Source organism: Ornithorhynchus anatinus, chromosome X5 (genome assembly GCF_004115215.2).
Source record: "Ornithorhynchus anatinus isolate Pmale09 chromosome X5, mOrnAna1.pri.v4, whole genome shotgun sequence".
Taxonomy (NCBI): domain Eukaryota; kingdom Metazoa; phylum Chordata; class Mammalia; order Monotremata; family Ornithorhynchidae; genus Ornithorhynchus; species Ornithorhynchus anatinus.
Genome location: NC_041753.1, coordinates 69,522,236 through 69,549,329, shown reverse-complemented (window position 1 = coordinate 69,549,329; position 27,094 = coordinate 69,522,236). Strand labels below are relative to the sequence as shown.

The following is a 27,094-nucleotide window of genomic DNA, read 5'->3' as shown; positions in this document are numbered from 1 at the left end:
GACTGATTGAATCGGAGGGCTCGGTACAGTGCCTGGCACAGAGTAAGCGCTCCACAAACACTCTCATCTTCATTATCATCACGATGGAGCCCGACTGAACGAATCAGAGCGCTTAGTACAGTGCCTGGTACAGAGCAAGCGCTTAACGATCACCGTCACCATCGTTCTTATTATGATGGAGCACGACTGAATGAGTCGGAGCGCTCGGTACAGTGCCTGGCACAGAGTAAGCGCTTAACAAACATCATCATCATCATCATCATCGAGTACGAATGAACGGATCATACGGCGCTCGGTAAGGTGCCCGGAACGTAGTGAGCGCTTAACAAATAATACCTCAATTATCATTGTTATTGTTACGACGGAGTACAATCGAATCGACCGTACAGTGCTCAGGGCGGTGCCCGGCACGTAGTGATAATAATGACGACGACGCTGGTTTCCGTGAAGCGCTCGCTATGGGCAGAGCACCGTCCTAAGCGCCGGGGGAGATACAAGGTCACCGGGTCGTCCCACGCGAGGCTCCCGGTCTTCATCCCCATTTGACAGATGAGGGAACCGAGGCCCAGAGAAGCGAAGCGACTCGCCCGCGCTCACACGGCCGCCGAGCGGCAGAGCCGGGATTCGAACCCATCATCTCCGACTCCCGAGCCCGGCCCCGTTCCACCGAGCCCCGCTGCTTCTCTCGTAAGCGCGTCTAGACCGCGAGCCCGCCGTCGGGCAGGGATCGCCTCGATCCGTCGCCGGACTGTGCTTTCCGAACGCTCGGCGCAGCGCTCCGCACCCAGGAAGCGCTCCGGAGATGCCCCTGAACGAACGACCGCTCTCCCAGAGGCGGCGCTCGATAAATACCACCGACTGACCCAAGGGAACCTAAAATCACGATCACGACGGTGACGAGGAGAGAGAGAGGAGGCTCCGCAGGGGCCCGCTTTCACGGGAACGCCGGAGCCGGGGAGCTGGAGAACGCCCAGACGGGAATTCCGGGACGAAAATTCCCGCCGTGCGAGGCGGGCCGGGCTCGGCCTCCCGTTTCCCGCCGCCGGGCCTCTCTCCCGCAGGTCGGGACGCGCCCGCCGACCCGACCGGCTCCCCCGAGGCCTCGGGGAGGATCGGCCGGGCTGGCGGCTCCCCGGGGGGGGGAGGGGGGGCGGCGTCGCGTTCCTTCGTGCCCCCGGGACTACTTACCGGACGCCGACTCCGGGCCGAGCGGTTGGGAGGGGCCGGGCAGGGAGGCCTGGCGAGCGAGGCTCACCGCCCTTTTCCTCCGCTCCCTTTCTCTCCCTCCGCTCCCCGCGGCGAGGGGCGGCGGGGCCTAGGGGCTAGAGCCCGGGCTCGGGAGTCAGAGGTCGTGGGTTCGAATCCCGGCTCCGCCCCTTGTCTGCCGGGTGACCCCGGGCCAGCCGCTGCGCTTCCCTGCGCCTCGGTTTCCTCTCCTGTCAAATGGGGATGAAGACCGGGAGCCCCACGGGCTCTCTCCCCCGGCGCTCGGCGCACAGTGAGCGCTTTACAAATGCTATTACGAATCCCGGCCCCGCCCCTCGTCAGCTGCGTGACCTCGGGCCAGTCACTTCCCTCCTCCGGGCCTCGGTTCCCTCCTCCGTCAAACGGGGACGAAGACGGAGCCCCCCGCCTGGGACCCCCCGATGACCTCGTCTCTCCCCCCCAGCGCTCGGAAGGGTAAGCGCTCAACACGGCGCGGCCCGGTGGCAGGAGCCCGGGCTGGGGAGTCAGAGGCCACGGGTTCGAATCCCGCCTCTGCCCCTGCTTCTCTGGGCCTCGGTTACCTCACCGTAAAATGGGGATGAAGACCGGGGGCCTCACGCGGGACGACCGGCTGACCCCGTATCTCCCCCAGCGCTTAGAACGGCGCTCTGCACATAGTAAGCGCTTAACAGATACCGACGTTATTATCGTTATTATCCGTCAAACGGGGACGAAGACGGTGAGCCTCACGCGGGGCCACCCGATGACCCCGCATCTCCCCCGGCGCTTAGGACGGTGCTCGGCACGTAGTAGGCGCTTAACGGATATCACTTTTTTTTTTTTTTAACAGATACCACGAGCGTTATCGTGACGATCCTCCTCCTCTCCCCCACGTCTCCGATCTTAAAATAGTCAGTCCACCCCCACCCCCGTCCGCGTGCTCCCGGCCTAGGGGGAGGCGGAGGGAGGCCTCCCTCCTTCCCTCCGTCCGACGCCCCGTCGGCACGGAGTTCCGGGAGGCGGCCAGCCGAGCGGTCCTCCGGGCCGGGGCCGGGCGGGCGTCCGGAACGGTCCCGCCGGGCTGCCTTGCGGGGGCCGCGGCGGAATGCCGGGCCCCGACGGCGTCTGCCTTTTCGCGGCTCCGTCCCGAACCCGGCGACTTCCCAAATCCATCCCGAGCGGGGCCGGGAAGGGAGGGACTCCCGGGGCCGCGGCCGGCCCTTCCCGGCGGGCCTCTCCCCGCCGCTCGGCACAGTGCTCCGCGCACGACAGACCGTCAGCCCCTTGAAGGCGGGGATCGTGTCTACTGACTCTCTTGGACTCTCCCCGGCGTTCGGCACAGTGTCCCGCGCACGATAGACCGTCAGTTCCTTGAGGGGGGAGTCGTGTCTACTAACTACTGGACTCTCCCCAGCGCTCGGCACAGTGTTCTGCGCACAGTAGCCCGTCAGCTCCTTGAGGTGGGGGGGAAACCACGTCTGCTAATTCCACTGGACTCTCCCGGGCGCTCAGCACAGTGCTGTGCGCATAGTAGACCGTCAGCTCCTTGAGGGGGGCGGGATCGTGTCTGCTGACTCTCCTGGACTCTCCCCGGCGCTCAGCACAGTGTTCTGAGCACGATAGACTCTCAGCCCCTTGAAGGCGGGGATCGTGTCTACTATTGGACTCTCCTCAGTGCTCAGCACAGCGTTCCGCGCACAGGAGACCAGCAGCTCCTTTGGGGGGGGGAGGGAATCACGTCTGCTAACTCTACTGGACTCTCCCCGGCGCTCAGCACAGTGCTGTGCGCACAGTAGAGCGTCAGCTCCTTGAGAGGGGCGGGATCGTGTCTGCTGACTCTCCTGGACTCTCCCCGGTGCTCGGCACAGTGCTCTGCACACAGTCGGCTCCCTGGGGGGGGGGGGGGGGGAATCGTGTCCGCTAAGTCTACTGGACTCTCCCCAGTGCTCAGCACAGTGCTCCGCACTCTTTAGACCGTCAGCTCCTTGAGAGCGGGGATGACGTCTGCTAACTTTCCTGGACCCCCGCCCTCCAAGGAGCCGGGACCGGGAAGGGAGCTTACTGAGCGGAGAAGGGGCCGCCGCCGGGAATGTCAGCGCTCGGTCCAGCGCTCTGCACATAGTGAGCGCTCAATAAATACCACTGAATGAAAGTTGGGAAAGAGCCCGGGCCTGGGAGTCGAAGGACCTCGGGCGGGTCCCCTCGCTTCTCTGGGCCTCGGTTCCCTCATCTGGAAAACGGGGACGGAGACCGCGAGCCGCGGGCGGGACGGGGACCGGGTCCGGCCGGACGAGCTTGGATCTACCCCAGCGCTCAGTACAGCGCCTGGCACGTAGCGAGCGCTTAACGCATCACGAAAATCATAAAAAGGAGCAAGAGCGGTCCCGCCTTCGTCCCCGGACCGTGCTCCGTCGGGAGGGCCCGACGGGACGCTCCGTCACGCGTCCATCGTATTTATCGGGCGCTCTGATGTGCGCAGAGCCCTGCACCGAGCGCTTGGGAGAGTCCAATGAAGAATAACCGGACACGTTCCCCGCCCACCGCGGGCTCGCGGTCCAGAGGCCGGGTCCGGATTTCCCTCCGGGGCCAGTCGGGCCGGACGGCGGGGGGTCTCCCTCAAGGGCGGGGAAAGGAATCTCTTCTCCGGGCGGCCGGAGGGATGCGCTCGGACATAAAGAGGCGGAAAAAAAGGAGCCTGAAAACCGTAAATTTCACTTCGCGGAAACACCTGAAAGATCGGGGACGAGATGGCGGCCCCAAAAAATAAATAAATCCCGCCCGACGGGTCACGACGCGCTCCGGGGGCGGCGGGGAGACGGGGAGGACGGGCTCACGGAAAAACCGGGCGGAGGCTGGGTGGGAAAATCCGGCGGCGGGCCTCCGGGGAGGAAAGTGGGATCCGGGCCCGCGACTCGGTGAGCCGTTCTTCCCCCTCCCGCCCCCGGCTCGACTCACCGGGCCCTGAAGACGGGAATCCCGCAGGGATCGGGATCCTCGTCCGGGCCGAGGGGAACCCGTCGCGGCTCGGCGGGCGGGGGGGCCGCCGAGGGCCGTGCCCGAAAGCCGTCCGTTTCCCCGGCCGGACCGCCGGCTTCTCACGGGCGGGGGGGGGGGGGGTCTCCTCCCGGGGCTCGGCGCGCCGCTCCGCGCACAGTGGAGAAGCAGCGTGGCTCACTGGAAAGAGCACGGGCTTCGGAGTCAGAGGTCGTGGGTTCGAACCCCGGCTCCGCCCCTCGTCAGCTGCGTGACTCTGGGCGAGTCGCTTCACTTCTCGGTGCCTCGGTTCCCTCATCTGTAAAATGGGGATGAAGACCGTGAGCCCCACGTGGGACGACCCGATTCCCCCGGGTCTCCCCCGGCGCTTAGAACGGTGCTCGGCACATAGTGAGCGCTTAACAGATACCAACGTCATCATCATCACTATTATTATTATTACGGTAGGCCGTCAGCTCCTCGCGGGCGGGGATCGCGTCTGCTAACTCTGTCGGACTCCCCCCGGCGCTCTGCCCCATCACTTGCTCCACCGACGCGCCGACCGTCGCTCCGGGTCCGTCTCCCGGCGCGCCGTCCTCTCCCCGGCGTCCGGGGCAGCGCTCCGCACCCAGCGAGCGCTCCACGGGGACCGTCGGCCGGGGCCCCGCGGCGGGTTCGAGGCCCGCTCGGGAAAATCCGGCTCCCCGGGGCCGCCGGGACACGGACGGCGCCGAGTCGGGAGGAGCCGGGCCCCGGGGGGGGGGGGGGGAAACTGAGGCCGGCTCGATTCCGCCCCGAGCCCCCAGCAGACCGCCTAAGCGCGAGGAGATACCGATACCGATAACGACGACGGTATCTGTTAAGCGCTTACTCCGTGGTCACTGAGGCCCAGAGAAGCGAAGCGACGCGCCCGAGCGCACCCGGCCGCCAAGCGGCGGAGCCGGGATTCGAACGCACGGCCTCTGACTCCCCAGCCCGGGCTCTCGCCGCGCCGTTGGTCACCGACGAGGACCCGGGGCCGAAGCGGGGATGGGCTGGGGTCGGTTCCCGCCCCGGCTCGACCCGACCTCCGCTCCTCGGACGCTCTGCGACCGGGGGCCTCCTCGACCTCATCCGTCCGTCGGGGTGTTTCCGAGGCGGAGGCCGCCTCGGCCTTCTCCGTCCGCGCCTTTACAACGTCGTGGCCGCCTAAAACCTGGGGGATCGCTGGTGCTCGGGGTTCCGGCCGCCTTAAGCTCATCGGATCGCATCTTTCCAGCACGTGGGGGCCGTCCTAAGCTTATCCGTCCGTGGGCCTCTTTTCGACCTTCACTGCAGCCTCCTCAGGCTTATCTGTCTACGTGTTTTCAATATTGCAGCCTCCTTAAGCTTACCCGTCTGTTTGCGTGTTTTCACTACCGCAGCCTCCTTTAGCTTATGGCTGTTTTCGTGTTTTCAATGCCGCGGCCTCCTTCGGCTTCTCTGTCTGCGTGTTTTCAATATCGCGGCCTCCTTCGGCTTATCTGTCTGTTTTCGTGTTTTCAATACCGCGGCCTCCTTCGGCTTATCTGTCTGCTTGCGTGTTTTCAACACTGCGGCCTCCTTTAGCTTATCCGTCCGGTCGCGTGTTTTCACTACTGCAGCTTCCTTGAGCTTATCTGTCTGCTTGCGTGTTTTCAGTATTGCAGCCTCCTTGAGCTTATCCGTCCGGTTGCGTGTTTTCAATACTGCAGCTTCCTCGAGCTTATCTGTCTGGTTGCGTGTTTTCAATATTGCAGCCTCCTTCAGCTTATCCGTCTGCCTGCGTGTTTTCAATATTGCAGCCCCCTTCGGCTTATCTGTCCGCGGGTTTTCAATACTGCAGCTTCCTGAGACTTATCTGTCCGCGGGTTTTCGATCTTGCAGCCGGCTTAAGCTTATCCGTCGGCTTGCGTGTTTTCGATATTGCAGCCCCCTTCAGCTTACCCGTCTGGTTGCGTGTTTTCAATAGTGCAGCCTCCTTAGGCTTATCTGTCTGTTTGCGCGTTTTCAATGTTTCGGCTGCCTGGAGCTTACCTGACCGACTACATCTTTTCAGCGGGGCGGTCGCCTTGAAATAATAATAATCACGCCGGCATTTGTTAAGCACTTACTAAGTGCCAAGCACCGTTCTAAGGGCTGGAACGTCTCCACCCCGGCGCTCAGTACAGCGCCTGGCACATAGTGAGCGCTGAACAAGCGCCACAGTCGTGATTCGCATTGGGCTGCGAGCCCCATGGGGGACAGGGACTGTGTCCACACCGAGTAGCTTCTCTCCACTCCGGCGCTCAGTACAGAGTAAGCTCACGGGGGGGGGGGGGGGCGGGGATTGTTCCCTCACTGGATGGCATTTATCGAGCGCTTACCGTGTGCTGAGCACTGTTCTAAGCGCTTGGAAAGTCACTGGGGGCAGGGGATGTTCCTTCACTCGATGGTACGGATTGAGCGCTGACGGTGCGCAGAGCACTGTTCTAAGCGCTTGGAGAGTCACTAGGGGCAGGGGATATTCCTTCACTCGATGGTATGTATTGAGCGCTACCGTGTGCACAGCACTAAGCGCTTGGGAAGTCCACTTGAGCAACAGAGAGAGACCATCCCCGCCCAACAGTGGACTCCCGGTCCAGGACGGGGGAGACGGAGAGCAAAACAAGTGAAGAGGGCGTGTGCCTGTTTACTGGACTCTCCCGAGCGCTCGGTACAGTGTCCTGCGCACGGTCAGCGCTCAGTACACGGGACGGAACGAGAGAAGGCAAGCGAGAAGCAGTAGTAAGTAGTTAAACATGGCGGGAGAGAGCAGTAGGGAGAGAGACCCTACTAGGGTCCCTAATCCCCCGGCTCCCTCCAGCTCGGGGTCGTGGGGGTCCCGGGGCCCGCTCGGCTCTCCCGCTCGCCCTCCCCCTGCCCGTGGGGGACCAAGGCGGGGAGGCCGGGTCGGGGAGGGTGGAGAGGAGGAGGCCGGAGAGGAGGCCGAGGCCGAAGAGGCCGAGGCCGAGGCAGGGGAGACCGGAGAAGAGGAGAATATAGCAGAGGAGCCCGGAGAGAAAGAGGCCGAAGCGGAGGAGGCCGGACAGGAGGAGGCCGGAGAGGAAGAGGCTGAAAGCGGAGGAGGCCGGAGAGGAGGAGGCCGAGGCGGGGGAGACTGGAGAGGGGGAGGCCGGAAAGGAGGAGGCCAAAGAGGAGGAGGCCGGAGAGGAAGAAGCCGAAACGGAGGAGGCCGGAGAGGAAGAGTCTGGAAAGGAGGAGGCCGGAGAGGAGGAGGCCGAGGCGGGGGAGATTGAAGAGGAGGCCGGAGAGGAGGAGGCCGGAGAGGAGGAGGCCGGAGAGGAGGAGGCCGAGGCGGGGGAGATTGAAGAGGAGGCCGGAGAGGAGGAGGCCGAAGGCGGAGGAGGCCGGAGAGGAGGAGGCCGAGGCGGAGGAGACCGTAGAGGAGGAAGCCAGAGAGGAAGACGCCGAAAGCGGAGGAGGTCGGAGAGGAGGAGGCCGGAGAGGAGGAGGCCAAAGAGGAGGAGACCGGAGAGGAGGAGGCCGGAGAGGAAGAAGCCGAAAGCGGAGGAGGCCGGAGAGGAGGAGGCCGGAGAGGAAGAAGCCAATGTGGAGGAGGCCGGAGAGGAGGAGGCCGAGGAGGAGGAGACCGGAGAGGAGGAGGCCGGAGAGGAAGAGGCCGAAAGCGGAGGAGGCCGGAGAGGAAGGAGGCCGAAGAGGACGAGGGAGGTTCCTAGAGGGGTCCGAGGGGTCCGACCCGGCTGCGTCCCGGGGTCCCGGCGAAGCCGGAGCCCCCCTCCCTCCGCCCTTCCCTCCATCCAGAGGCGGCGCGGCTCAGTGGCGAGGGCCCGGGCTTGGGAGGCCGAGGTCGTGGGTTCGAATGCCGCCTCCGCCCGTCAGCCGGGTGACTTTGGGCGAGTCACTTCCCTTCTCCGGGCCTCAGTTCCCTCAACCGTCAACTGGGGACCAAGACCGGGAGCCCCACGGGGGACCGGCTCGTCACCTCGGCTCTCCCCCAGCGCTTAGAGGGGCGCTCGGCACGTCGTAAGCGCTCACCGAACGCCATCGTTATTATTATCATCATCATCATGACGGTCATTATCCGTCCCGCCCCTCGCCGATCCCCGGCTGGCCTCCGCCCGCCGCCGCCCGCCCACGGGCCCGGGCTAGGACAGGCCCCGGCCTGCGAAGAGGAGGCCGCCCTTCCCGGAGCCGGTCTGGCCCGCCCCCGCCCCCCGCCCAGCCTCCGGGGAGGAATGTGGGAAGGGAAGCCGGGAAGCGGCGCGGCTCAGTGGGTAGAGCCCGGGAGGCGGAGGACGTGGGTTCCAATGCCGCCTCCGCCGCCGTGCAAGTACCCTCATCGTCGTAACTATTATTATTATTATCACACCAGGGCGCAGAACAGTGCTTTGCGCACGGTAAGCGCTTCGCAGATACCGAAAGAGCCCGGGCTCGGGAGACAGAGGTCATGGGTTCGAATCCCGGCTCCGCCCCTCGTCAGCTGGGTGACCGCGGGCGAGTCACTTCGCTTCTCTGGGCCCCGGTGACCTCATCTGGAAAACGGGGATGAAGACTGGGAGCCTCGCACGGGACCACCCGATGACCGTCTCTCCCCCGGCGCTCAGAACAGTGCTCGGCACATAGCGAGCGCTTAACCAACGCCATTATTGTTATTATTATTATTATCATTGTGTCTACCCAGCGCTTAGAACAGCGCTTGGCACACAGCGCTTACCAAATACCAAACTTGTCATTATCATTCGACCGTGAGCCCCGCGGGGGATCACCCGATGGCCCCGGATCCCCCCCAGCGCTTAGAACAGTGCTCGGCCCAGAGCAAGCGCTTGACAGATGCCATTATTATTAATCTAATGAGCTTAGAACGGTGCTCGGCCCAGAGCACGCGCCTGACAGACGCCATTCTTATTATTAATACCGTGTCTACCCGGCGCTCAGAACGGTGCTCGGCACAGAGTGGGCGCCTCGCGGATACCCGTCGTTATTAACGATGAGCATCACTCCTTCGAGAGTACTTATTGAGCGCTTACTATGTGCAGAGCACCGGACGGAGCGCTTGGAAGGGAAAGACGACGGAGGGAACGAATGGCCGGAGGAGGAGGAGGAAGGGGAGGGGGGAAGGGACGCGGGAAGGGGAGGGAGCGGATGGGAGCCGGGAAGGCAGGGAAGGGCAGGGATGAGGAGGGAGGGGCCGCAAGCCCGGATCTGCGGAATAACAACCCTGCCCGGGCCCGAGGAGGCCGCTGTCCCCGTCCGGAGCGGGTCCGCACACGTACCCGGGCGCGTCCCCGGCCACGCCCCGGGGCGGGGACGATCGTAATAACCATAATAACAATAATAACGTCGGTCTCCGTTAAGCGCTCACTATGTGCCGAGCGCCGTTCTAAGCGCTGGGGAGGTACGGGGTCGTCGGGTCGTCCCACGTGGGGCTCACGGTCTCCATCGGACGGGGAGGGGACCGAGGCCCGGAGAAGCGAGGCGACCGGCCCGCGGTCCCACAGCTGGCCGGCGGCAGAGCCGGGATTCGAACCCGTGACCTCGGACTCCCAAGCCCGGGCCCTTTCCACCGAGCCAGGCTCGATAAAGACGACCGAACGACAGTGATGTTGGTATCCGTGCAGCGCTTACTATGTGCAGAGCACTGTTCTAAGCGCTGGGGGATATAAGGTGATCAGGCCGTCCCCCGTTGGGGGCTCCCGGTTTTCATCCCCATTTGACAGATGAGGGGACTGAGGCCCAGAGAAGTGAAGCGGCTCGCCCACGGTCCCCCAGCTGACGGGTGGCGGAGCCGGCATTGGAACCCGCGACCTCGGACTCCCAAGCCCGGGCTCGTTCCACCGAGCCGCGCCGCGCCGGAGCCGGGATCAGAACCCGGACCCTCTGACTCCCAAGCCCGGGCTCTCGCCACTGAGCCGCGCCGCTTCCCGGTAACGGTGGTGTCCGTTGAACGCTTCCTACGTGCCAGGCACTGTCCTGAGCGCTGGGGTGGATAGAGGGGCGTCGGCTCGGACGGAGACCCCGTCCCACCTGGGGTTCGCGGTCCTCACCCCCATTTTCCAGACGGGGGAACCGAGGCCCGGAGAAGTGAAGCGACGGGCCCAAAGTCGCACAGCCGACGAGCGGCAGAGGCGGAATTCGGACCCACGGCCCCGGCCTCCCGACCCCGGCCTCTTTCCACCGAGCCGCGCTGCTTACTGTTCTACCGTCCTCTCTCAGGCGCTCAGTACAGCGTCCCACACCCGGTAAGCGCCCAACAGATACCCCCGGCTCCCCGACCGCCTCCCCCGCTCGACCGTCAACTCGCTGTGAGCGGGGAATGCGTCTGTCGCTCCCTCGTCCTCTCCCAAGCGTTCAGCGCAGTCCCCCGCGCCCGGTAAGCGCTCAACGGATACGCCCGGCTCCCCGACCGCCTCCCCGGCTCGACCGTCAGCTCGTCGCGAGCGGGGAACGCGTCCGTGTCTCGTTCTATGGTACGGTCGCGCCGACTCTCCCCGGGCGCTCGGCGGAGCGCCCTGCACGCCGTGAGCGCTCAATAAGCGACACCCAGTAAGCGTTTAACGGGCACCACGACAAAAGGCAGCGAGGCCGGGCCGGGGCCTAGCGGCTCCCGGGCGCTCCGGCCGTCGCGCTGGCGTCTGGCCCGCCCGGGCCCCCGCCGGCCCGAAATGGAGATCTCCGGGCCGAGGATCGTGGCCAAATAAAGGCGGAGACGCCTCCCCTCCCGGCCCTCCCCGGCCCCGGCGTGACCGCCCCTCGGACGCGGAATCGCGCCGGGGCCGCCCGGCGGCTGTTTTCGAACCCGGAGCCCCCCTCCCCTCTCCCCCCCCCCCCGCCCCCGACCGCCCCGGAGGGGGCCCCGGACGGGTCGCTTCCCTGGGCCTCGGTTCCCTCCTCCGCGAAACGGGTCGGAGAGCGAGAGCCCCGCGGGGGCCGACCTGATCAACCCGCATCCGCCCCGGCGCTCGGGCCAGCGCCTGGCACCTGGTGAGCGCTTTAACCGACGGCCTTAAACGAAAACGCCGCCCGACGACAAACACGATGGTTATCAGATCGCGTTTAAGCAGCTTTGTTAGACCGTTACCGGACGGGGACGACGTCGGACCGGACGATCTCGGACCCGCCCCGGCGTTGGGCGCGCCGCCCGGCACACGCGAAGCGCTTACGACGGCAGTCGCCGTCGGATCGCGAGCCGACCCCGTCGTCTCCTATCTGCCACGGGGCCCAGCGCAACGTCTGGCACGTGGCGGTATGATTTTTGGACTACACCCGGTTTCGGGGGTCGCGCCCCCCCCCCCCCCCCCGGACCGACTGTTAAAGACGGATTTAACGGCGCCCGTTGCGCGCCGACTACGCGCCGGGCGCTATTCTAACCCCCGGGGTGGGTAACGCCTCTAGCGACGGCGGCGCTTACGGCGCGCCGAGCGCCGTGCGGGGCACTGGGGTCGAGAGGCGACGGTCAGGCCGTCCCCCGTGGGCGTCCACGGTCTCCCTCCCCATTTTCCAGAGGAGGGAACCGAGGCCCAGAGAAGCGAAGTGACCGGCCCGGGTGAGACGGACCTGGGTTCCGATCCCCCTCCGCCCCCCGGCGGCTGCGCGACCTCGGTCGTAGTCGCTTCCCTCCTCTGGGCCTCGGTTTCCTCATCGGGAAAACGGGGATGAAGAATGAAGCAGCGTGGCGCAGTGGAACGAGCCTGGGCTTTGGAGTCAGAGCTCATGAGTTCAAATCCCAGCTCTGCCACCTGTCAGCTGTGTGACTGTGGGCAAGTCACTTAACTTCTCTGGGCCTCAGTTACCTCATCTGTAAAATGAGGATGAAGACTGTGAGCCCCACGTGGGACGACCCGATTCCCCTGTGTCTACCCCAGCGCTTAGAACAGTGCTCTGCACATAGTAAGCGCTTAACAAATACCAACATTATTATTATTAACATTATTATGATAATCTCGGGGGTATTCGTTAAGCGCTCACTAGGCGCAGAGCACCGTTCTAAGCGCCGGGGGAGATCCGGGGTCATCGGGTCGCCCCACGTGAGGCTCACGGTCTCCGTCCCCGTTTGACGGATGAGGGAACCGGGGCACGGAGAAGCGACTCGCCCACAGTCACACAGCTGACAGGGCCGGGACTCGAACCCCCGACCCCTGACTCCCAAGCCCGGGCTCTTGCCGCCGAGCCCCGCCGCTTCCCCACGATGAAGACCGGGAGCCCCGAGGGGGCCGCGTCCGACCCGACTGGCTCGGATCCACCCCGGCGCTCGGCACAGAGCCCGGCACCATTAACCCGCGCCGCAGAAAACGCCCCCCCCCCCCCAAACCTCCCGGAAAACGCCCGCCTCTGCGGACGTCTGGGAGACGTCCTCGAGCGGCGTGGTGGGGACGCGGGATCGGGGACGGATCCGGGATCCGGACGGCGGGAGAAACCCCGGTGAAATCACGGAGAGGCCCGGCTCCGTCCGCTCGTTCATTCGATACTATTTACCGGGCGCCCACGGCGTGCAGAGCGCTGGACCGAGCGCTTGGAACGGACGATCCGGCGACGGAGAGAGACCGGTCCCGCCCGACGACGGGCTCACGGTCTAAGCGGCTCCAGCCGGCTTCGATGAGAAACCGGCCGCCGCGGCGGCGGCGCAGAAGTAACCGGGCTATCGTTAGGGCGACCGGCGCCTGCGGGCCTCGGGGAGCCGACCGAGGGCCGCGGACTCCGTACCGAGCGGAGCGCCGTGCTAACCGCTTGGGGGAACGCGCTACGGCGGAACCTAGCGGCCCCGTGCCCCGCCCGGAACGAGCTCGCGGTCCGGAGGGGGAGACGGACGGCAGCGCTGGAGCGACCCGTGGTATCCGTGGGGCGCTTACTAGGTGCACGGCACCGGGCTAAGCGCCCGGCCTCGCGGGAAGAGCCCGGGGCCGGGCGTCGGAGGACCCGGGTTCTAATCCCGCCTCTGCCGCCCGGCCGCCGCGTGACCCCGGGCGAGTCTCTTCGCCGCTCTGGGCCTCGGTTTCCTCATCTGGAAAAGGGGGATCGAGATGGGGAGCCCGCGTGGGACGACCCGATTATCTCGTATCTACCGCGGCGCTCAGTACGGCGTCCGGGACGTGGCGAGCACGTAACAGGGAAGCGCGTAGGAGGGAAGCGGAGCGGCTTAGCGGCAAGAGGCCGGGCTTGGGAGTCGGAGGCGGCGGGTTCTACTCTTCGGACGATGGCTTCGGACGAGCCGTTCCCCTTCTCCGGGCCTCGGTTTCCCCATCTGGAAAACGGGGACGGAGACCGGGAGCCCCACGGCGGCTCGAGGGGCACGGCGGAAACGCCTCTCGACCTCGAGAACGACGACGACGTCCGTCGAGCGCCTCCCCCGCGCCGGGCACCGGAACCGAACGCCGGGGCGGATCCGAGCCGGTCGGGCCGGACGCAGCCCCCGTCCCCGGCGCGGCGCGCCGTCTCCAGCCCCGTTTCGCGGACGGGGTCGTCGAGGCCCGGGGAGGCCGAGCCACCCGCCCGAGGCCGCCGGGGAGACGCGAGGCGGGGCCGGGATCGGAACCCACGACCCCCGGGCTCCCGGGCCGGTGCGTTCGTCCCTTCTCACGCTCGGATGTACCGAGCGCTTCCCGCGACGGACACGGCGAGGCCCGCGGAAACGCTCCCCGGCCTCCGGCCGGGGCATCCCGACGCGACCCCGGGACGCGGGAGGAGCCGAGGACCCCATCGCGACCCCGGAGACGCCCCCGGGGTACCGGAGCCTCGGCTCTGGGGGTCTCCGCCCCCTCCTTTTCTTTCGCTCTCCTTTCCCCGTCGGCGGTCGGAGCCGGGAGCCGGGCCGGACGAGGGGTCGGGCGGGGGGGAAGCCGGAATTCCGGAGGGAGAGGGCGGACGGCGGAGCGGCGGCCGCCGGCCGTGCCCATATTAAGCCACGCGGCCGCGGGGAGAGGGGGGCGGGCCCTCGGCCCTCCCGGAAGCGGCGAAGGGAGGCGGCTATTTTCATCCCCCGACGCCATCGGGGATCAAAACCAGGCGCGGGACAAGCCGCCGAGACCCGGGGCGAGGCCGGGACGTCCTTCCGCGCGCTCTTCTGGGGTCCCGACGGCGGGTTTCAGACAGACGGCCCCCCCCCCCCCCCCCCCCGCCGTCCCCCCGGAGACGCCCGCCCCGACGACGCGGGCGCGCGTTCCCGGGGGAGGGTCGGGCGGTCACCCGAGCCCGCCGACGGGAAGCCGGAAAGCCACCGCAGACGAGCGGGCGACCCGGCCTCCCGGCGGGTCGCCGTGAGGACCCGGGGGCTCCCGCCCGACTTCTCTCCCCTCCTCGTGCCGCCGGACCGGGCCCCGACGGGGGGCCCGGCGGTCTCCCGGGGACCCGGCGGGGGAAGGCGACCCCCCCCGGTCGGCGTCCGGGGCCCGGCCGGAGCCGGGCGGCCCGGGGCGGGCGCGGAGCGTTGGGGGCGGCGGGCCCGGCGTCGCCGCGCCCTCCCTACCTCCTCGGCGAAGCCTCCGGCCTCCGCTCTCTTCCTCTTCCGGGGGCTCCCGTTGAATCGGATCCATCTGGCCACCTGAGGTGCCCCCGGCCCCCCGAAAAGGAAACAGAAAACAGAGAAAGCCAAAAATGACTCCGAGGAAGTCGACGGCACGAGGCGGCCCCGTCCCGCACGCCGATAACGACGTCGGTAGCCGTTAAGCGCCCGCGGCGTGCCGAGCGCCGGCCCAAGCGCCGGGGAGGATACGGGGTCGTCGGGTCGTCCCGCTCAGGGCTCACGGTCGTCATCCCCATTTTACGGATGAGGTCAGCGAGGCACCGAGAAGGGAAGCAGCGTGGCTCAGTGGAAAGAGCACGGGCTTTGGAGTCAGCGGTCATGAGTTCGAATCCCGGCTCCGCCACTTGTCAGCTGTGGGACCGTGGGCGAGTCACTTCACTTCTCTGGGCCTCAGTTACCTCATCTGGAAAATGGGGATGAAGACCGTGAGCCCCACGTGGGACGACCCGATTCCCCCGTGTCTACCCCAGCGCTTAGAACAGTGCTCTGCACATAGTAAGCGCTTAACAAATACCAACATTATTATTATTAAGTGACTCGCCCAAGGTCACACGGCCGACAGGCGGAGCCGGGATCAGAACCCACGACCTCCGGCTCCCAAGCCCGGGCTCTTCCCACCGAGCCCCGCTGCTTCTCCACGGCTTCGCTGGCTTGGTGGGGAGGGTCTCGGGGGGGGGGGGGGGGGGGGAGGGGGCGCTAATTCAATAATAATAATAATAACGACGGCACTCGTTAAGCGCCTACTAGGCGCTCTAAGCGCCGGACACCGTCCTAAGCCCTCGCCACGTCCCGGGCACGCGGTCGTCAGGTCGTCCCCCCCCGTGGGGCTCCCGGTCTCCATCCCCATTTGACGGAGGAGGGAACCGAGGCCCGGAGAAGGGAAGCGACCGGCCCACGGTCACACAGCCGAGACGGGGCGGCGGCGGGATCGGGACCCACGACCTCCGACTCCCCAGCCCGGGCTCTCGCCCCCGAGCCCGGGAATCGTTCCCACTAACCGTTCCTATCAACGTCCGTGTCCCCGTCTAGGCCGGCGGCCCGCCGAGGGCGGGGAACGCGTCCGACACGGCACCATACCGGCCTCTCCCAAGCGCTTAGGACGGCGCTCCGCGCCCGGGAGCCGCCCGCCACGCCGGATAACCGTGATCTCATCGTCTCCGTCGCCGCCCGTCCCCCCGCGTCCCCCACTCCGATCGGCGGCGGCCCGCGGGCGGGGGGGGCGTCCTCCCAACGCCCGTCTCCCCCTCTCCGGGGCGCCCGGAAGAGCGCCCGGCAGGCGCCCGGTCGATCCGGACGCCGTCCCCCGTCCCGTCCCTCGGACGGCCTCCGTCCGTCGCCCGGGCGTCCGGTCCGAGCGCCCGGTCCGGCGCCCCGCACGTAGCGAGGGCTCGACGGATCCGATCGAACGGGAGAACGTTCGGGCCGCCGCCCGTCTCCCCCTCCGGATCGCCGGCCCTCCTCTCGCGCGGCCGTCGGTTCGGCCGCGCTTCTCCGGCGCACGCCGCGCGCGGGGGACCGTACCGGGCGCCCGGGAGAGGGCCGTCCCCCAACGGATCGAGACGGTCCCTACCCATCGACGGGCCCCGCAGGCGCTCGATAAACACCGCCGACGGCGGACCGCGTCGCGGTCACCCGGGGCCCCGCCGCCCCGCCCGACCCCGGGCCGGGACCGGTCGCCCGCCGCCCCTCGACGCGTCCGTCCGCCGCCGGGCGCTCGGTCCGGCGGTCGGCGCGCGGCCGGCGCGCGGGTCCGTCCGGCGTCCGCCGGGCGCGTGGGGGGGGGGGGTCCTCCGGGGGTCCGGGGACGGGTCGGGGGGGGGTCCGGGGACCCGCTCACCTCCTCGGAGACTCGCCGGACGAGGCGGCAGGTGGCCCAGGGGTGGCTTCCGGCCAGCAGCGGCTGAGGGAGGGAACGGAGTGGAGCGTGAGTCCGGCCGGGGGGTCCCGGGGTCCCCGGGGGTCCCGCCTCGCTTCCAGCCCCCTCCCCCTTCCGCCCCGACTCCCTCCGGCCTAAGACCTCCCCCCCGCCCCCCGGGACCCCCTCCTCCGGACCCCCCTCTCCCCGGGATCCCCGTTCCCTCCACTTTCCGGGACCCCCCCGCCCCCCAGGACCCCCCCTTCCCCCTCGCCCCCTCCTCTCCCCCTGACCGCCCCTCTCCCCGGGACCCCCGTTCCCTCCTCTTTCCGGGACCCTCCCGGGACCCCCGCCCAGGACCACCCCCCTTACCCCTCGCCCCCTCCTCTCCCCGGGACCCCCGTTCCCTCCGCTTTCCGGGACCCCCCCGCCCCCCAAGACCCTCCCCCGGGACCCCGGCCCGGGACCGCCCTCTCCTCTCCTCTCCCCGCCGGGCCCCCCGCTCCCTCCTCCCCCCGCCCCCGGCCCGGGACGCCCCTTTTCACTCCTGCCCTCTCTTCCCTCGGGGCCCCCCGGCCCCGGGACCCCTCTCCCCCCCCCCCCCCGCCCAGACCCCTCGTCTCCCCCGCCTCCCCGGGCCCCCCTTTCTTCCCCGCCCCCCGGGCCCCCTCTCCCTCCGCCGCCTCCTCTCCCCGGGCCCCCTCCCGTCCCCGGGGCCCCCCGCCCGCCCCCCGGACCCCGGCCCGGGACCCCCCTTCCCCCCACCGCCCCCCGGGACCCCTCTTTCCCCTCCGGCCCCCGGGCCCGGGACCCCCTCCTCCCCCCCGGCCGGCCCCCGGGACCCCTCTTTGCCCCCTCCCGCCCCCCCGGGCCCCGGGGGCGGCACCTGGCATCCCGGGGGAGGGGGCTCCGCGCCTGCCGGGGGTCCGGGGGGTCCGGGCTCCCTCCCTCGGCGGGGCGGGGGGCGGGCCCGGGGGGAGGGGAGGGGAGGGCAGGGGAGGAGGGGCCCGCCTTCAAGGGGTCCGGCCCCCTCCGCGCCCCCCGCGCCCAGCCCCGGCCGGAGACGAGCTCCTCGGGCTGGCCCCCGCGGCGTCGCCCTCCCCCACCCCACCCCACCCCCCCCTCCTCCGGGGGAGGAGGGAAACTGAGGCCCGGAGGAAGGGAAGCGCCCCCGGGCCCGGCCGCCTCTCCCCAGCGCTCACCGCAGCGCTCCGCGCACGGGACCGGCTCCGTACGCACCGCCCGCCGAATGCAGGGAGGGAGGGAGGGAGGGACGGAGGGAGGGAGGGAGGGAAGGAGGGAGGGAGGCCGGGGTCCTCCGGCCCCGCGGGGGGGGGGGGGGGGCTCGTTCATTCATTCATTCGCTCACTCATTCATTCAACCGCACGGACTCAGCTCCGACTGGGTGCGGAGCCCCGTCCTAAGCGCTGGGGAGAGGCCAGTACGGCCCTGAGGAGACACGTTCCCCTCCCCTCCCCCCCGGGACCGGGGCGGGGGGGGGGGGTCTCCTCTACTCCCTCCGCCGTCCTAAGAAGGATAATAATAACGTTGGCGTCCGTTAAGCGCTCACTACGGGCCGGGCCCCGTTCTGAGCGCCGGGGGGGGACCCGGGGGGAATCGGGTGGTCCCGCGTGGGGCTCGCGGTCTTCGTCCCCGTCGGACGGATGCGGTCACGCGGCGGACGAGGGGCCGAGCCGGGATTCGAACCCGTGACCCCCGACTCCGGAGCCCGGGCTCTTTCCACCGAGCCACGCCGTCCTCAGCGCTCAGGGCGGTGGACTGGGCGCTGTCTCTCCTCCCTCCGCCCCCACCCCCCCTTCGTATCGATCGGATTTCTTGAGCGCCTCTTCGTTCGATCGCATTTATTGAGCGCCTACCGGGTGCGAAGCCCCGTACCGAGCGCTTTCTTCTCCCGCTCCGCCTCGTCCCTCCTTTTCGTTCATCGCGTTTTCTCCGGCGCTCTCCTCTCTCCCTCCGCCCCGTCCCGCTTTATTCCCGATCGTATTTCTCGAGCGCTTTACCGCGGGCGGACGGGTGTGCTGAGCGCTCGGGCGGCGTACTGACCGCTTTCTTCTCTCCCTCCGCGCCGTCCCCCCCCCCCCCCCTTACTATTAATCGTCTCTCTCGGGCGCTTGCCGTGTGCGACGCCCCGCCCCGAGCGCTTTCTGCTCTCCCTCCACCCCGTCCTCCCTTCTCCTCTCCCCGCGCTTCGGCCTCCCTCATCGTTGATCGTATTTACTGAGCGCCTACGGTGTGCGGGGCCCTGCCCCGAGCGCTTCGGCGCCGCACCGGGCGCTCTCCTCTCTCCCTCCACCCCGTGCCACCGTGGCGGGCGGGGGCACGTGCGCCTTTACCGTGCCGGGGTCCTCGCCCCGGCGCCCGGTACGGCGCTCTGCGCGCGGGGAGCGTTCGACGGGTCCTGATCCCGATCCGTCGGCCCGAAGGCCCGGAGATCCCCCGGGCTGTCGGGTAGGCGCTGCTCACTGAGGGCCGGGCGCCGTACTGAGCGCTGGGATGCCCGATCCCGGGGCTCCCGGCGCAGGCGGGTAGGCGGCGGGACGAGCTGAGGGGCGGGGAGGTGAAATGACCGGCCCGAGGTCACCCCGCCGGGGAGCCGGGACGAGGACCCGGGGCTCTCTCCGCCTGGCGGGTCGCTTCCCCTCCCTGTGCCTCGGTCTCCCCGTCCGCCGGAGGGGGACGGAGACCGCGGGCCCCACGGGGGGGGCGACCCGGCGCCCCCCGTATCTACCCCGGGGCTCGGCGCGCGGCGGGCGCTCCGCGGCGCGGCCGTCGCCGCCGCCGGGCCCGGCCGCCCCGTATCTCCTGATTGAAAGAGACGACCCTCGCCATTACCGTCACGGTGCCCGTTGAGCGCCTGCTCCGTGCCGGGCGCCGGGGAAGCCGGTGTGACGGAGAGGGCCCGGGCCTGGGAGTCGGGAGGACCCGGGTCCCGATCCCGGCTCCGCCCCTTGCCGGCCGCTTGACCCGGGGCGAGTCGCTTCGCTCCTCCGGGCCCCGGTCGCCTCCGCCGCAAAAGGGGGATGGAGACCGGGAGCCCCGCGGGGGACGGGGCCCGGGGCCCGGGTCCCACCCCACCGGCCCGCGACCCCCGCGGTGCTCGGGACGGCGCCCGGCGCGCGCGCGCTCCGCGGATACCGGAACGATCACGAGGTTGACCGGGCGGGACGCGGTCCCCGTCCCCCGCGGGGCTCGCGCTCGCCGATCCCCGTCTCCCAGAGGAGGCGACCGGGGCCCGGGGGAGCGACTCGCCCGGAGTCCCGCGGCCGCCGAGCGGCGGGGCCGGGATTGGAACCCGCGACCTCTGGCCCCCGAGCGACGCTCCTTCTCCATCCCCTCCCCCCCGGGCCCGCGCCCCGGCCGACGGAGGAGAGTCGCCTCTTCTCCGCGGATTCGAAGACGGGGAGCCCCCCGCCGCCCCCTCTCCCCGCCACCCGCCCGACGAGCGATACGTTTCCCAAGCGGGCCCGGCGGGGAGGAGGGGCGAGAGGTGAGGAGGCGAGAGAGCTAAAAGGTTATCCGTCCGGCGCTCCGCACGCAGTTAGCGCTCGAGACGGATCCGACCGGACGAACGAGTGGACGAGAAGCGGGGGCCTGCTCGTCTCCCCGGTCTCCCTTCTACTTTATCGGCCTCTCTCTCCTCTGAGAAGGGGGGGGGGGGGGGGACGGGGGGGGGGGCGAATCGGCCTCACCCTCTCCTCGACTGCTACGGCATCCGTCCTTCGAGATCAAAAGCCCCGGATCGAAGCGGAGATCGGACTCCCGCTTTAAGTAGAAGCCACTTGGCCAGGACGTGACCCACGGAGAGGCCCTTAATGGAGAAATCGGCGCGGACCGGCCCCGCGCCGACCCGGTTCCTTTTGCGTGGATTTATTCGCCGGATCTCCTCCGGCCCTACTGACGCGGCCCGACTTATTTCTGGTGACGCCCGTCTCCCCCTCCGCGCTGTATTAATAGGTATTAGATAATAACGATAACGTCGGTACCCGTCAAGCGCCGACTACGTGCCGAGCACCGTTCTAGGCGCCGGGGGGGGGGGGGGGGGGGGGGACGGGGTCGTCGGGTCGTCCCCCGCGAGGCTCCCGGTCCCGGTCCCCGTTTGACGGACGAGGGGACCGAGGCCCGGAGAAGCGGAGCGACTCGCCCGCGGTCGCGCAGCCGACGGGCGGCGGAGCCGGGATTCGAACCCACGATCTCCGACTCCCGAGCCCGGCCTCCTTCCCCCGGGCCCCGCTGCTTCTCTACCCGTCGCCCGATTCTACTTTCCCAGCGCCGGGTACGGCGCCCCGCACGCAGCCGGCGCTCGGTGAATGGGACCGAGGGATCGAATGGATTTACCGAGCGCTTACCGTCTGCCGAGGACTGTACCGAGCGCTCGGGAGAGGACGCGGTGATGGGCTCCCGGTGGGCGGGGCACGTGTCTACCCGCCCCGTCCCACCCTCCTCTCCCGAGCGCTCGGTCCGGCGCTCGGCCCGCTGTCGGCGCTCGGTAGGTGCCGGCGATCGACCGACCGGACCCTTGATTCCGTGAACCGCGGGAGGCCGCGGCGCCTCGGAGACGGAGCCGCTTTACCGTCCGGGGGCCCGGGAGGCGAATTACGACGCGGAGGAGCGGGGCGGCCCGGTGGACGGTGCCCGGGGCTGGGAGGCGGAGGATCTGGGGTCTCCGCCCCTCGTCCGTCGGGTGACCCCGGACGAGTCATTTCCCCGCGCTTGGGGAAGCGGGGCGGCCTAGGGGAGGGAGTCCGGGCCTCGGAGCCGGAAGGATCTGGGCTCTCATCCCGGATCCGCCGCGCGTCAGCTGCGTGACCTTGGACAGGTCACTTCCCCGCTCTCGGAGGAGCGGGGAGGCCCAGCGTAGAGAGCCGGGAGGATCTGGGGTCGTCGGATCGTCTTTCCCGAGCGCCTACTAGGTGCGGGGCGCTGCGCTAGGCGCTCGGCAACGGATAGAGACGACCCCCGCCCGGCGACGGGCTCGTCCCGGTTCCGCCGCTCCTCTGCTGTGTGACCTTGGACGAGTCACTTCCCTACTCTTAGAGAAGCGCGGGCGGCCCAGGGGAGAGAGTCCGGGCCTCGGCGCCGGAAGGATCCGGGATCGTCGGATCGTCTCCCTCGAGCGCTTACTAGGTGCAGGGCGCTGTGCTAAGCGCCTGGAATGGACAGTTCGGCGACGGATGGAGACCGTCCCCGCCCGACGACGGGCCCGTCCCGGTTCCGCCGCTCCTCCGCTGTGTCGCCTTGGACGAGTCACTTCCAGGTTAGAGAAGCGGCGCGGCTCAGCGGGAAGAGCCCGGGCTTGGGAGTCGGAGGTCGTGGGTTCGAATCCCGGCCCCGCCGCTCGTCAGCCGGGTGACCGCGGGCGACTCACTTCGCTTCTCTGGGCCTCGGTGACCTCATCCGGGAAACGGGGGTGAAGACCGTGAGCCTCACGTGGGACGGCCTGATCATCCCGTGTCTCCCCCGGCGTTTAGGACAGCGCTGGGCACAGGGTGAGCGCTTACCAAATACCAACATTATCATTCTCACTGCCCTACTCTTGGAGAAGCGCGGCGGCCCAGGGGAGACAGTCCGGGCCTGGGCGCCAGAAGGATCTGGGATCGTTCGATGGTCTTTATTGGGCGCTCGCTGTGTGCAGAGCGCCGTACTAAGCGCTTGGAACGGACGAACCGGCGACAGATAGAGACCGTCCCTGCCCGGCGACGGGCCCAGCGCCCAGAACGGTGCTTGGCTGAACAAATACGGTGACGATAATAATACGGATGGCGTCCGACCTCATTGGCCCGTCCTCGTCCCCCCGGGCGTATTTATTGGGCGCTTGCCATGAGCCCCGTACTCTCCCCCCCGCCCCCCCCGGCGTTCAGTACGGTGCCTGGCCCACAGTAAGCGCTTCGGACGGTTTCGAAAGACGCCTCCGGGCACAAAACGGGACCGAGCCCGGGGCCCGCTTCCACTCTTCCGGGCTCTTAAGGAGTTAACCCGAGAAGGAGCCGCCGGTGGTGCGACGGTTTCGAATGTTACCGGCTTTGTTTATTTTTAACCTCCGTCGGTTTATATTTAGTTTTTCCACGATGAGGAAATAGTTTAAAGAAGGATCTGTCCCCGAAGGGGTCACCCGTCCATCCGCGGGCCGGGGGGGGGGGGGGGGGGGGGGGGACATCGGAACCCAGGTCCTCCGACCCCCGGGCCCGGCCGCTTCCCGTCAGGCCGCGCCGCTTCTCGACCCGGGGCCTTCCGACCCCCAGCCCCGGGCTCTGACCGCTAGACCGCCCTGCTTCCCTAAGGGAGGTCACCTTTCATTCAGCCAATCGATGGGATTTATTGAGCGCCTACCGTGTGCAGACCACTGTACCGAGCGCTTGGAAAGCACGCTAAAGAGGCGATCCCCGCCCACGGCGGGCTCGCAGTCTAGGGAGGCCGCGCCGCTTCTCTAAGAGGAGTGAGACGACTCGTCCGAGGACACCCGGCCGCCACTCGAGTGGCGGGGCCGGGAATCGGGCCTCTCACCCCCGGGGGCCGCGCCGCTTCTCCGAGACGAGTGAGGCGTGGTCTCTGTTGCCCAACTGTCCGTTCCAAGCGCTCAGTACAGCGCTCCGCGCGCAGAGTGATCGCTCCGTCGGGGAAGCGGCGTGGCTCAGTGGGAGGGGCCCGGGCTCGGGAGTCAGAGGTCGTGGGTTCGGATCCCGGCCCCCGCCCCTCGTCGGCTGGGTGACCGCGGGGCGGGTCGCTTCGCTTCTCCGGGCCTCGGTTACCTCATCTGGAAAACGGGGATTCAAACCGCGGGCCCCACGGGGGACAACCCGATTTCCTCGTCCCTCCCCCGGCGCTCAGGGCGGCGCTCGGCACGTAGTAAGCGCTTAACAAATTCGTTCATTCGATAGTATTTATCGCGCGCTCCCTGTGCGCGGAGCACTGTACCGAGCGCTTGGGACGGACACATCGGCAACAGACGGAGACGGTCCCCGCCCTCCGACGGGCTTACACCAACGTCACTGTTATCAAATGCTACCGAACGAACCGACGACTCGCCCGAGGTCACCCGGCAGACCGGGGATTAGGAGCCGGCTCCTCCGCCTCCCAACCGGGGTGGGCCGGGACCTGGGTCCGCCAAGCCGAGCGGAGCCGGGAGGTCCGGTTCCCGGACACGGTGGAGGGGAGGAGAGACGCGGGGAGGGGGAGCGAGAGGGAGACGGGACCGGGAGAGCCGGCCGATCGACGGGATGGATTCCCCGCGGGGATCCGAGGCACGTTAGCGGGACCATCTCCTCGGAATCAGACGTCTGAGGCGGGCCGGCTCCCGCCGATTATAAAATCGATGCCGATGAATAAGGGAGGAGAAGCCGGAGACGTCGGGTCCTCGGGGGCGAGAGACCCGAGAACGAACGACCCTGGGATCGATAGAGAGGAGACTCTTAACGGGGGCCGGAGGTGATGGCTCCGGGATTTATTGAGTTATAGTAATAACGTTGGTATCTGTTAAGCGCTTACTCTGCGCAGAGCACCGTCCTAAGCGCCGGGGGAGGTACGGGGGTCATCGGGTCGTCCCACGTGAGGCTCACGGCCTTCATCCCCGTTTTCCGGATGAGGTCACTGAGGCCCGGAGAAGGGAAGCGACTCGCCCGCGGTCTCCGAGCTGACGGGCGGCGGAGCCGGCATTCGAACCCACGACCTCCGACTCCCAAGCCCGGGCTCTTTCCGCCGAGCCACGCTGCTTTCACAAGAGTAATAATAATGGCGGTATCCGGCAAGCGCTCACTACGTGCCGAGCGCCGTTCTAAGCGCCGGGGGAGAGACGGGGTCGTCGGGTCGTCCCGCGGGAGGCTCCCGGTCCTCGTCCCCATCTGACGGAGGAGGTCGCCGAGGCCCGGAGAAGCGAAGCGACTCGCCCGCGGCCCCCCGGCTGACGCGCGGCAGAGCCGGCGTTCGAACCCACGACCTCCGACTCCCAAGCCCGGGCTCTCTCCGCTGAGCCCCGATGCTCGGGAAGCTCAATTCGGCACCGGATAGGGCCAATCCCTACCCAGCGACGGGCTCGACTTTCCAAGCGTTTAGGACGGTGCCCCGCACGCGGTGAGCGCTCAATAAGTACGATCCAATGAACGAATGATCTGGTAGAATGATGATGGTATTTAAGAAGCGCTCACTTTGTGCCCAGCACCGTCCTGAGCGCTCGTGGGGGGGGGGGGGGTGATACAAGGCCGTCGGGTTGTCCCCCGTGGGGCTCGCCGGTCCTCACTGGACGGGGAGGAAACCGAGGCCCAGAGAAGTGAAGCGACTGGCCCGAAGTCACCCAGCCGAGAAGCGGCGGAGCCGGGATTAGAACCCACCGCTTCTGGCTCCCGAGCCCCGGGCTCCTCCCCCCGAGCCGCGCCCGGCGTTCGGTACGGTGCCCGGCACGCGGTGAGCGCTTAACGAATGCCGCGCGAAAAGCAGAACGCGCGAGGGAGGGGCCGGGCGGGAGGGCGGCCGGAAGGGGGACGGGGTGGCGCTCACCTCCGGGAGGCCGGGACGGTCCAGCCACGTCTGGCAGATGCTTTCGACGGACAGCCCGAGCCTGAAAAATAATGATGATAATCAAAATGGGGGTATCTGTTAAGCGCTTACTAGGCGCCGAGCACTGTTCTAAGCGCCGGGGGAGAGACGGGGTCATCGGGCCGTCCCACGTCTTCATCCCCATTTGACGGAGGAGGGAACTGAGGCCCGGAGAAGTGGCTCGCCCACCGTCACCCAGCCGTCGAGGGGCGGAGCCGGGATCCGAACCCACGACCTCTGACTCCCCAGCCCGGGCCCTTGCCACCGAGCCGCGCAGCTTCTCAAAGAGAAGAGGGAACGGCTCCGGCGGAGCTCCCGGCGCCGCTCGACGGGAACAGCCCGGGCTCGGGGGGGCGGAGGTCCTGGGTTCTAACCCCCGCTCCGCCCCTCGTCGGCTCCGCGGCCGCGGCCGAGCCGCTTCGCTTCTCCCTGCCTCGGTTCCCTCATCTTATTGCACGGGGATGAAGACCGTGAGCCCCGCGTGGGACAGGCCGGGTTTCCTTGGAACCGCCCCGACGCTTAGGACGGTGCCGAGCACGTAGTAAGCGCTTAATAAATGCCATCGTCATCGTCATTATTATCGTCGTGAAGGTTCCCGGCCCATCGTAGACACCCGTGAACGCTCCCGGCCGACCCGAGACGCTCCCGGCCCATCCCGGATGCTCCCGGCCGATCGGGAACGCGCCTTGCCTATCCCAGACGCTCCCGGCCGACCTCGAACGCTCCCGGCCGATGACGAACGATTCCGGCCAATCCTAAACGCTCCCGGCCGATCCCGGCCGCTCCTGGACAATCCTGGACGCTCCCGGGCAACCGGGAACGTTCCCGGCCAGTCACGGACGCTCTGGCCGAACATGAACGCTCTTGGCCAATCCTGGACGCTCCCGGGAATCGCGACCGCCGCCGGTCGGCTCGAAAGGCCCCCGGTCCGTCGTGAACGCTCCGGGCCGATCGAGGACCCTCCCTGGCAACGCTGAACGTCCCCTGCCGATCGTGAACGCTCCCGGGCAACCCCGAACGCTCCCGGCCGACGGTGAACTCGTCCGGCCCTCGTCTGCTGGGTGACCTTGGGCCGGTCGCCTCGCCTCTCCGGGCCTCAGTTTCCCTCCTCTGTCGAAGGAGCCCCGCGGCGGGACCACCCGACGACCTCGGATCTCCCCCAGCGCTTAAGAACAGTGCCCGGCACAGAGCGAGCGCTTCACGGAGACTAGAGGCGGCGCGGCTCGGTGGAAAGTGCCCGGGCTTGGGAGTCAGGGGTCATGGGTTCGAATCCCGGCCCCGCCGCCTGTCAGCTGGGTGACCGTGGGCGAGTCACTTCGCTTCTCTGCGCCTCAGTTACCCCATCTGTAAAATGGAGATTAAGACCCTGAGCCCCACGTGGGCCAACCCGAACACCTTGTATCCTCCCCAGCGCTTAGAACAGTGCTTTGCACGTAGTGAGCGCTTAACAAATGCCATTATTATCACTATTCTTATTGTCCTTTCCCAAGCATTCGGTACACCGGCTAATAAGGCAAAAGAGGCCGAGATTTAATAATAATAATAATAATAATAACGTTGGCGTCCGTTAAACGCTCTCTATGTGCCGAGCACCGTTCTAAGCACCGGGGGAGAGACGGGGTCGTCGGGTCGTCCCACGTGGGGCTCACGGTCTCGATCCCCGTTTTCCAGAGGAGGGAACCGAGGCCCAGAGTGAAGCGACTCGCCCACGGTCACTCGGCCCATTAGAGGCGGGGCCGGGATCAGAACCCACGACCCGGCCTCTTGCCCCCGAGCCCCGCTGCGAATCGCCCAGAGGAGGCGATAGATGGGCCCGGGCCCGGGGGTCTCCCGGCTCCCGGCCGAGTCGCTCCCGACGGCCCTCCCGCTCCCGTGGGATCGCCTACCTTTTTCCTTCGGGCACCTCCTCGAGGAACATCTGAAGGAAGTCCTGGCGGAGGGACAGAACGGATAATCGGGATTCGAATCACGATGGCGATCAGGATACCTGCTGAGCG

General features: G+C 68.1%; 1 protein-coding gene across 1 annotated transcript in view; it reads right to left on the bottom strand.

The window, feature by feature from the left end:
* LOC103167493 (aminopeptidase O (putative)) overlaps positions 1-27,094 on the bottom strand; it is a 100,825-nt gene that overhangs the window by 33,667 nt on the left and 40,064 nt on the right. Inside the window, exons 9-12 of the mRNA XM_039910758.1 lie at positions 26,984-27,027; positions 25,059-25,119; positions 16,533-16,595; positions 14,639-14,713 (exon numbers count right to left, since the gene is read on the bottom strand). Coding sequence (XP_039766692.1) covers positions 14,639-14,713; positions 16,533-16,595; positions 25,059-25,119; positions 26,984-27,027 — 243 coding nt within the window. The remainder of the gene's footprint in view (positions 1-14,638; positions 14,714-16,532; positions 16,596-25,058; positions 25,120-26,983; positions 27,028-27,094) is intronic.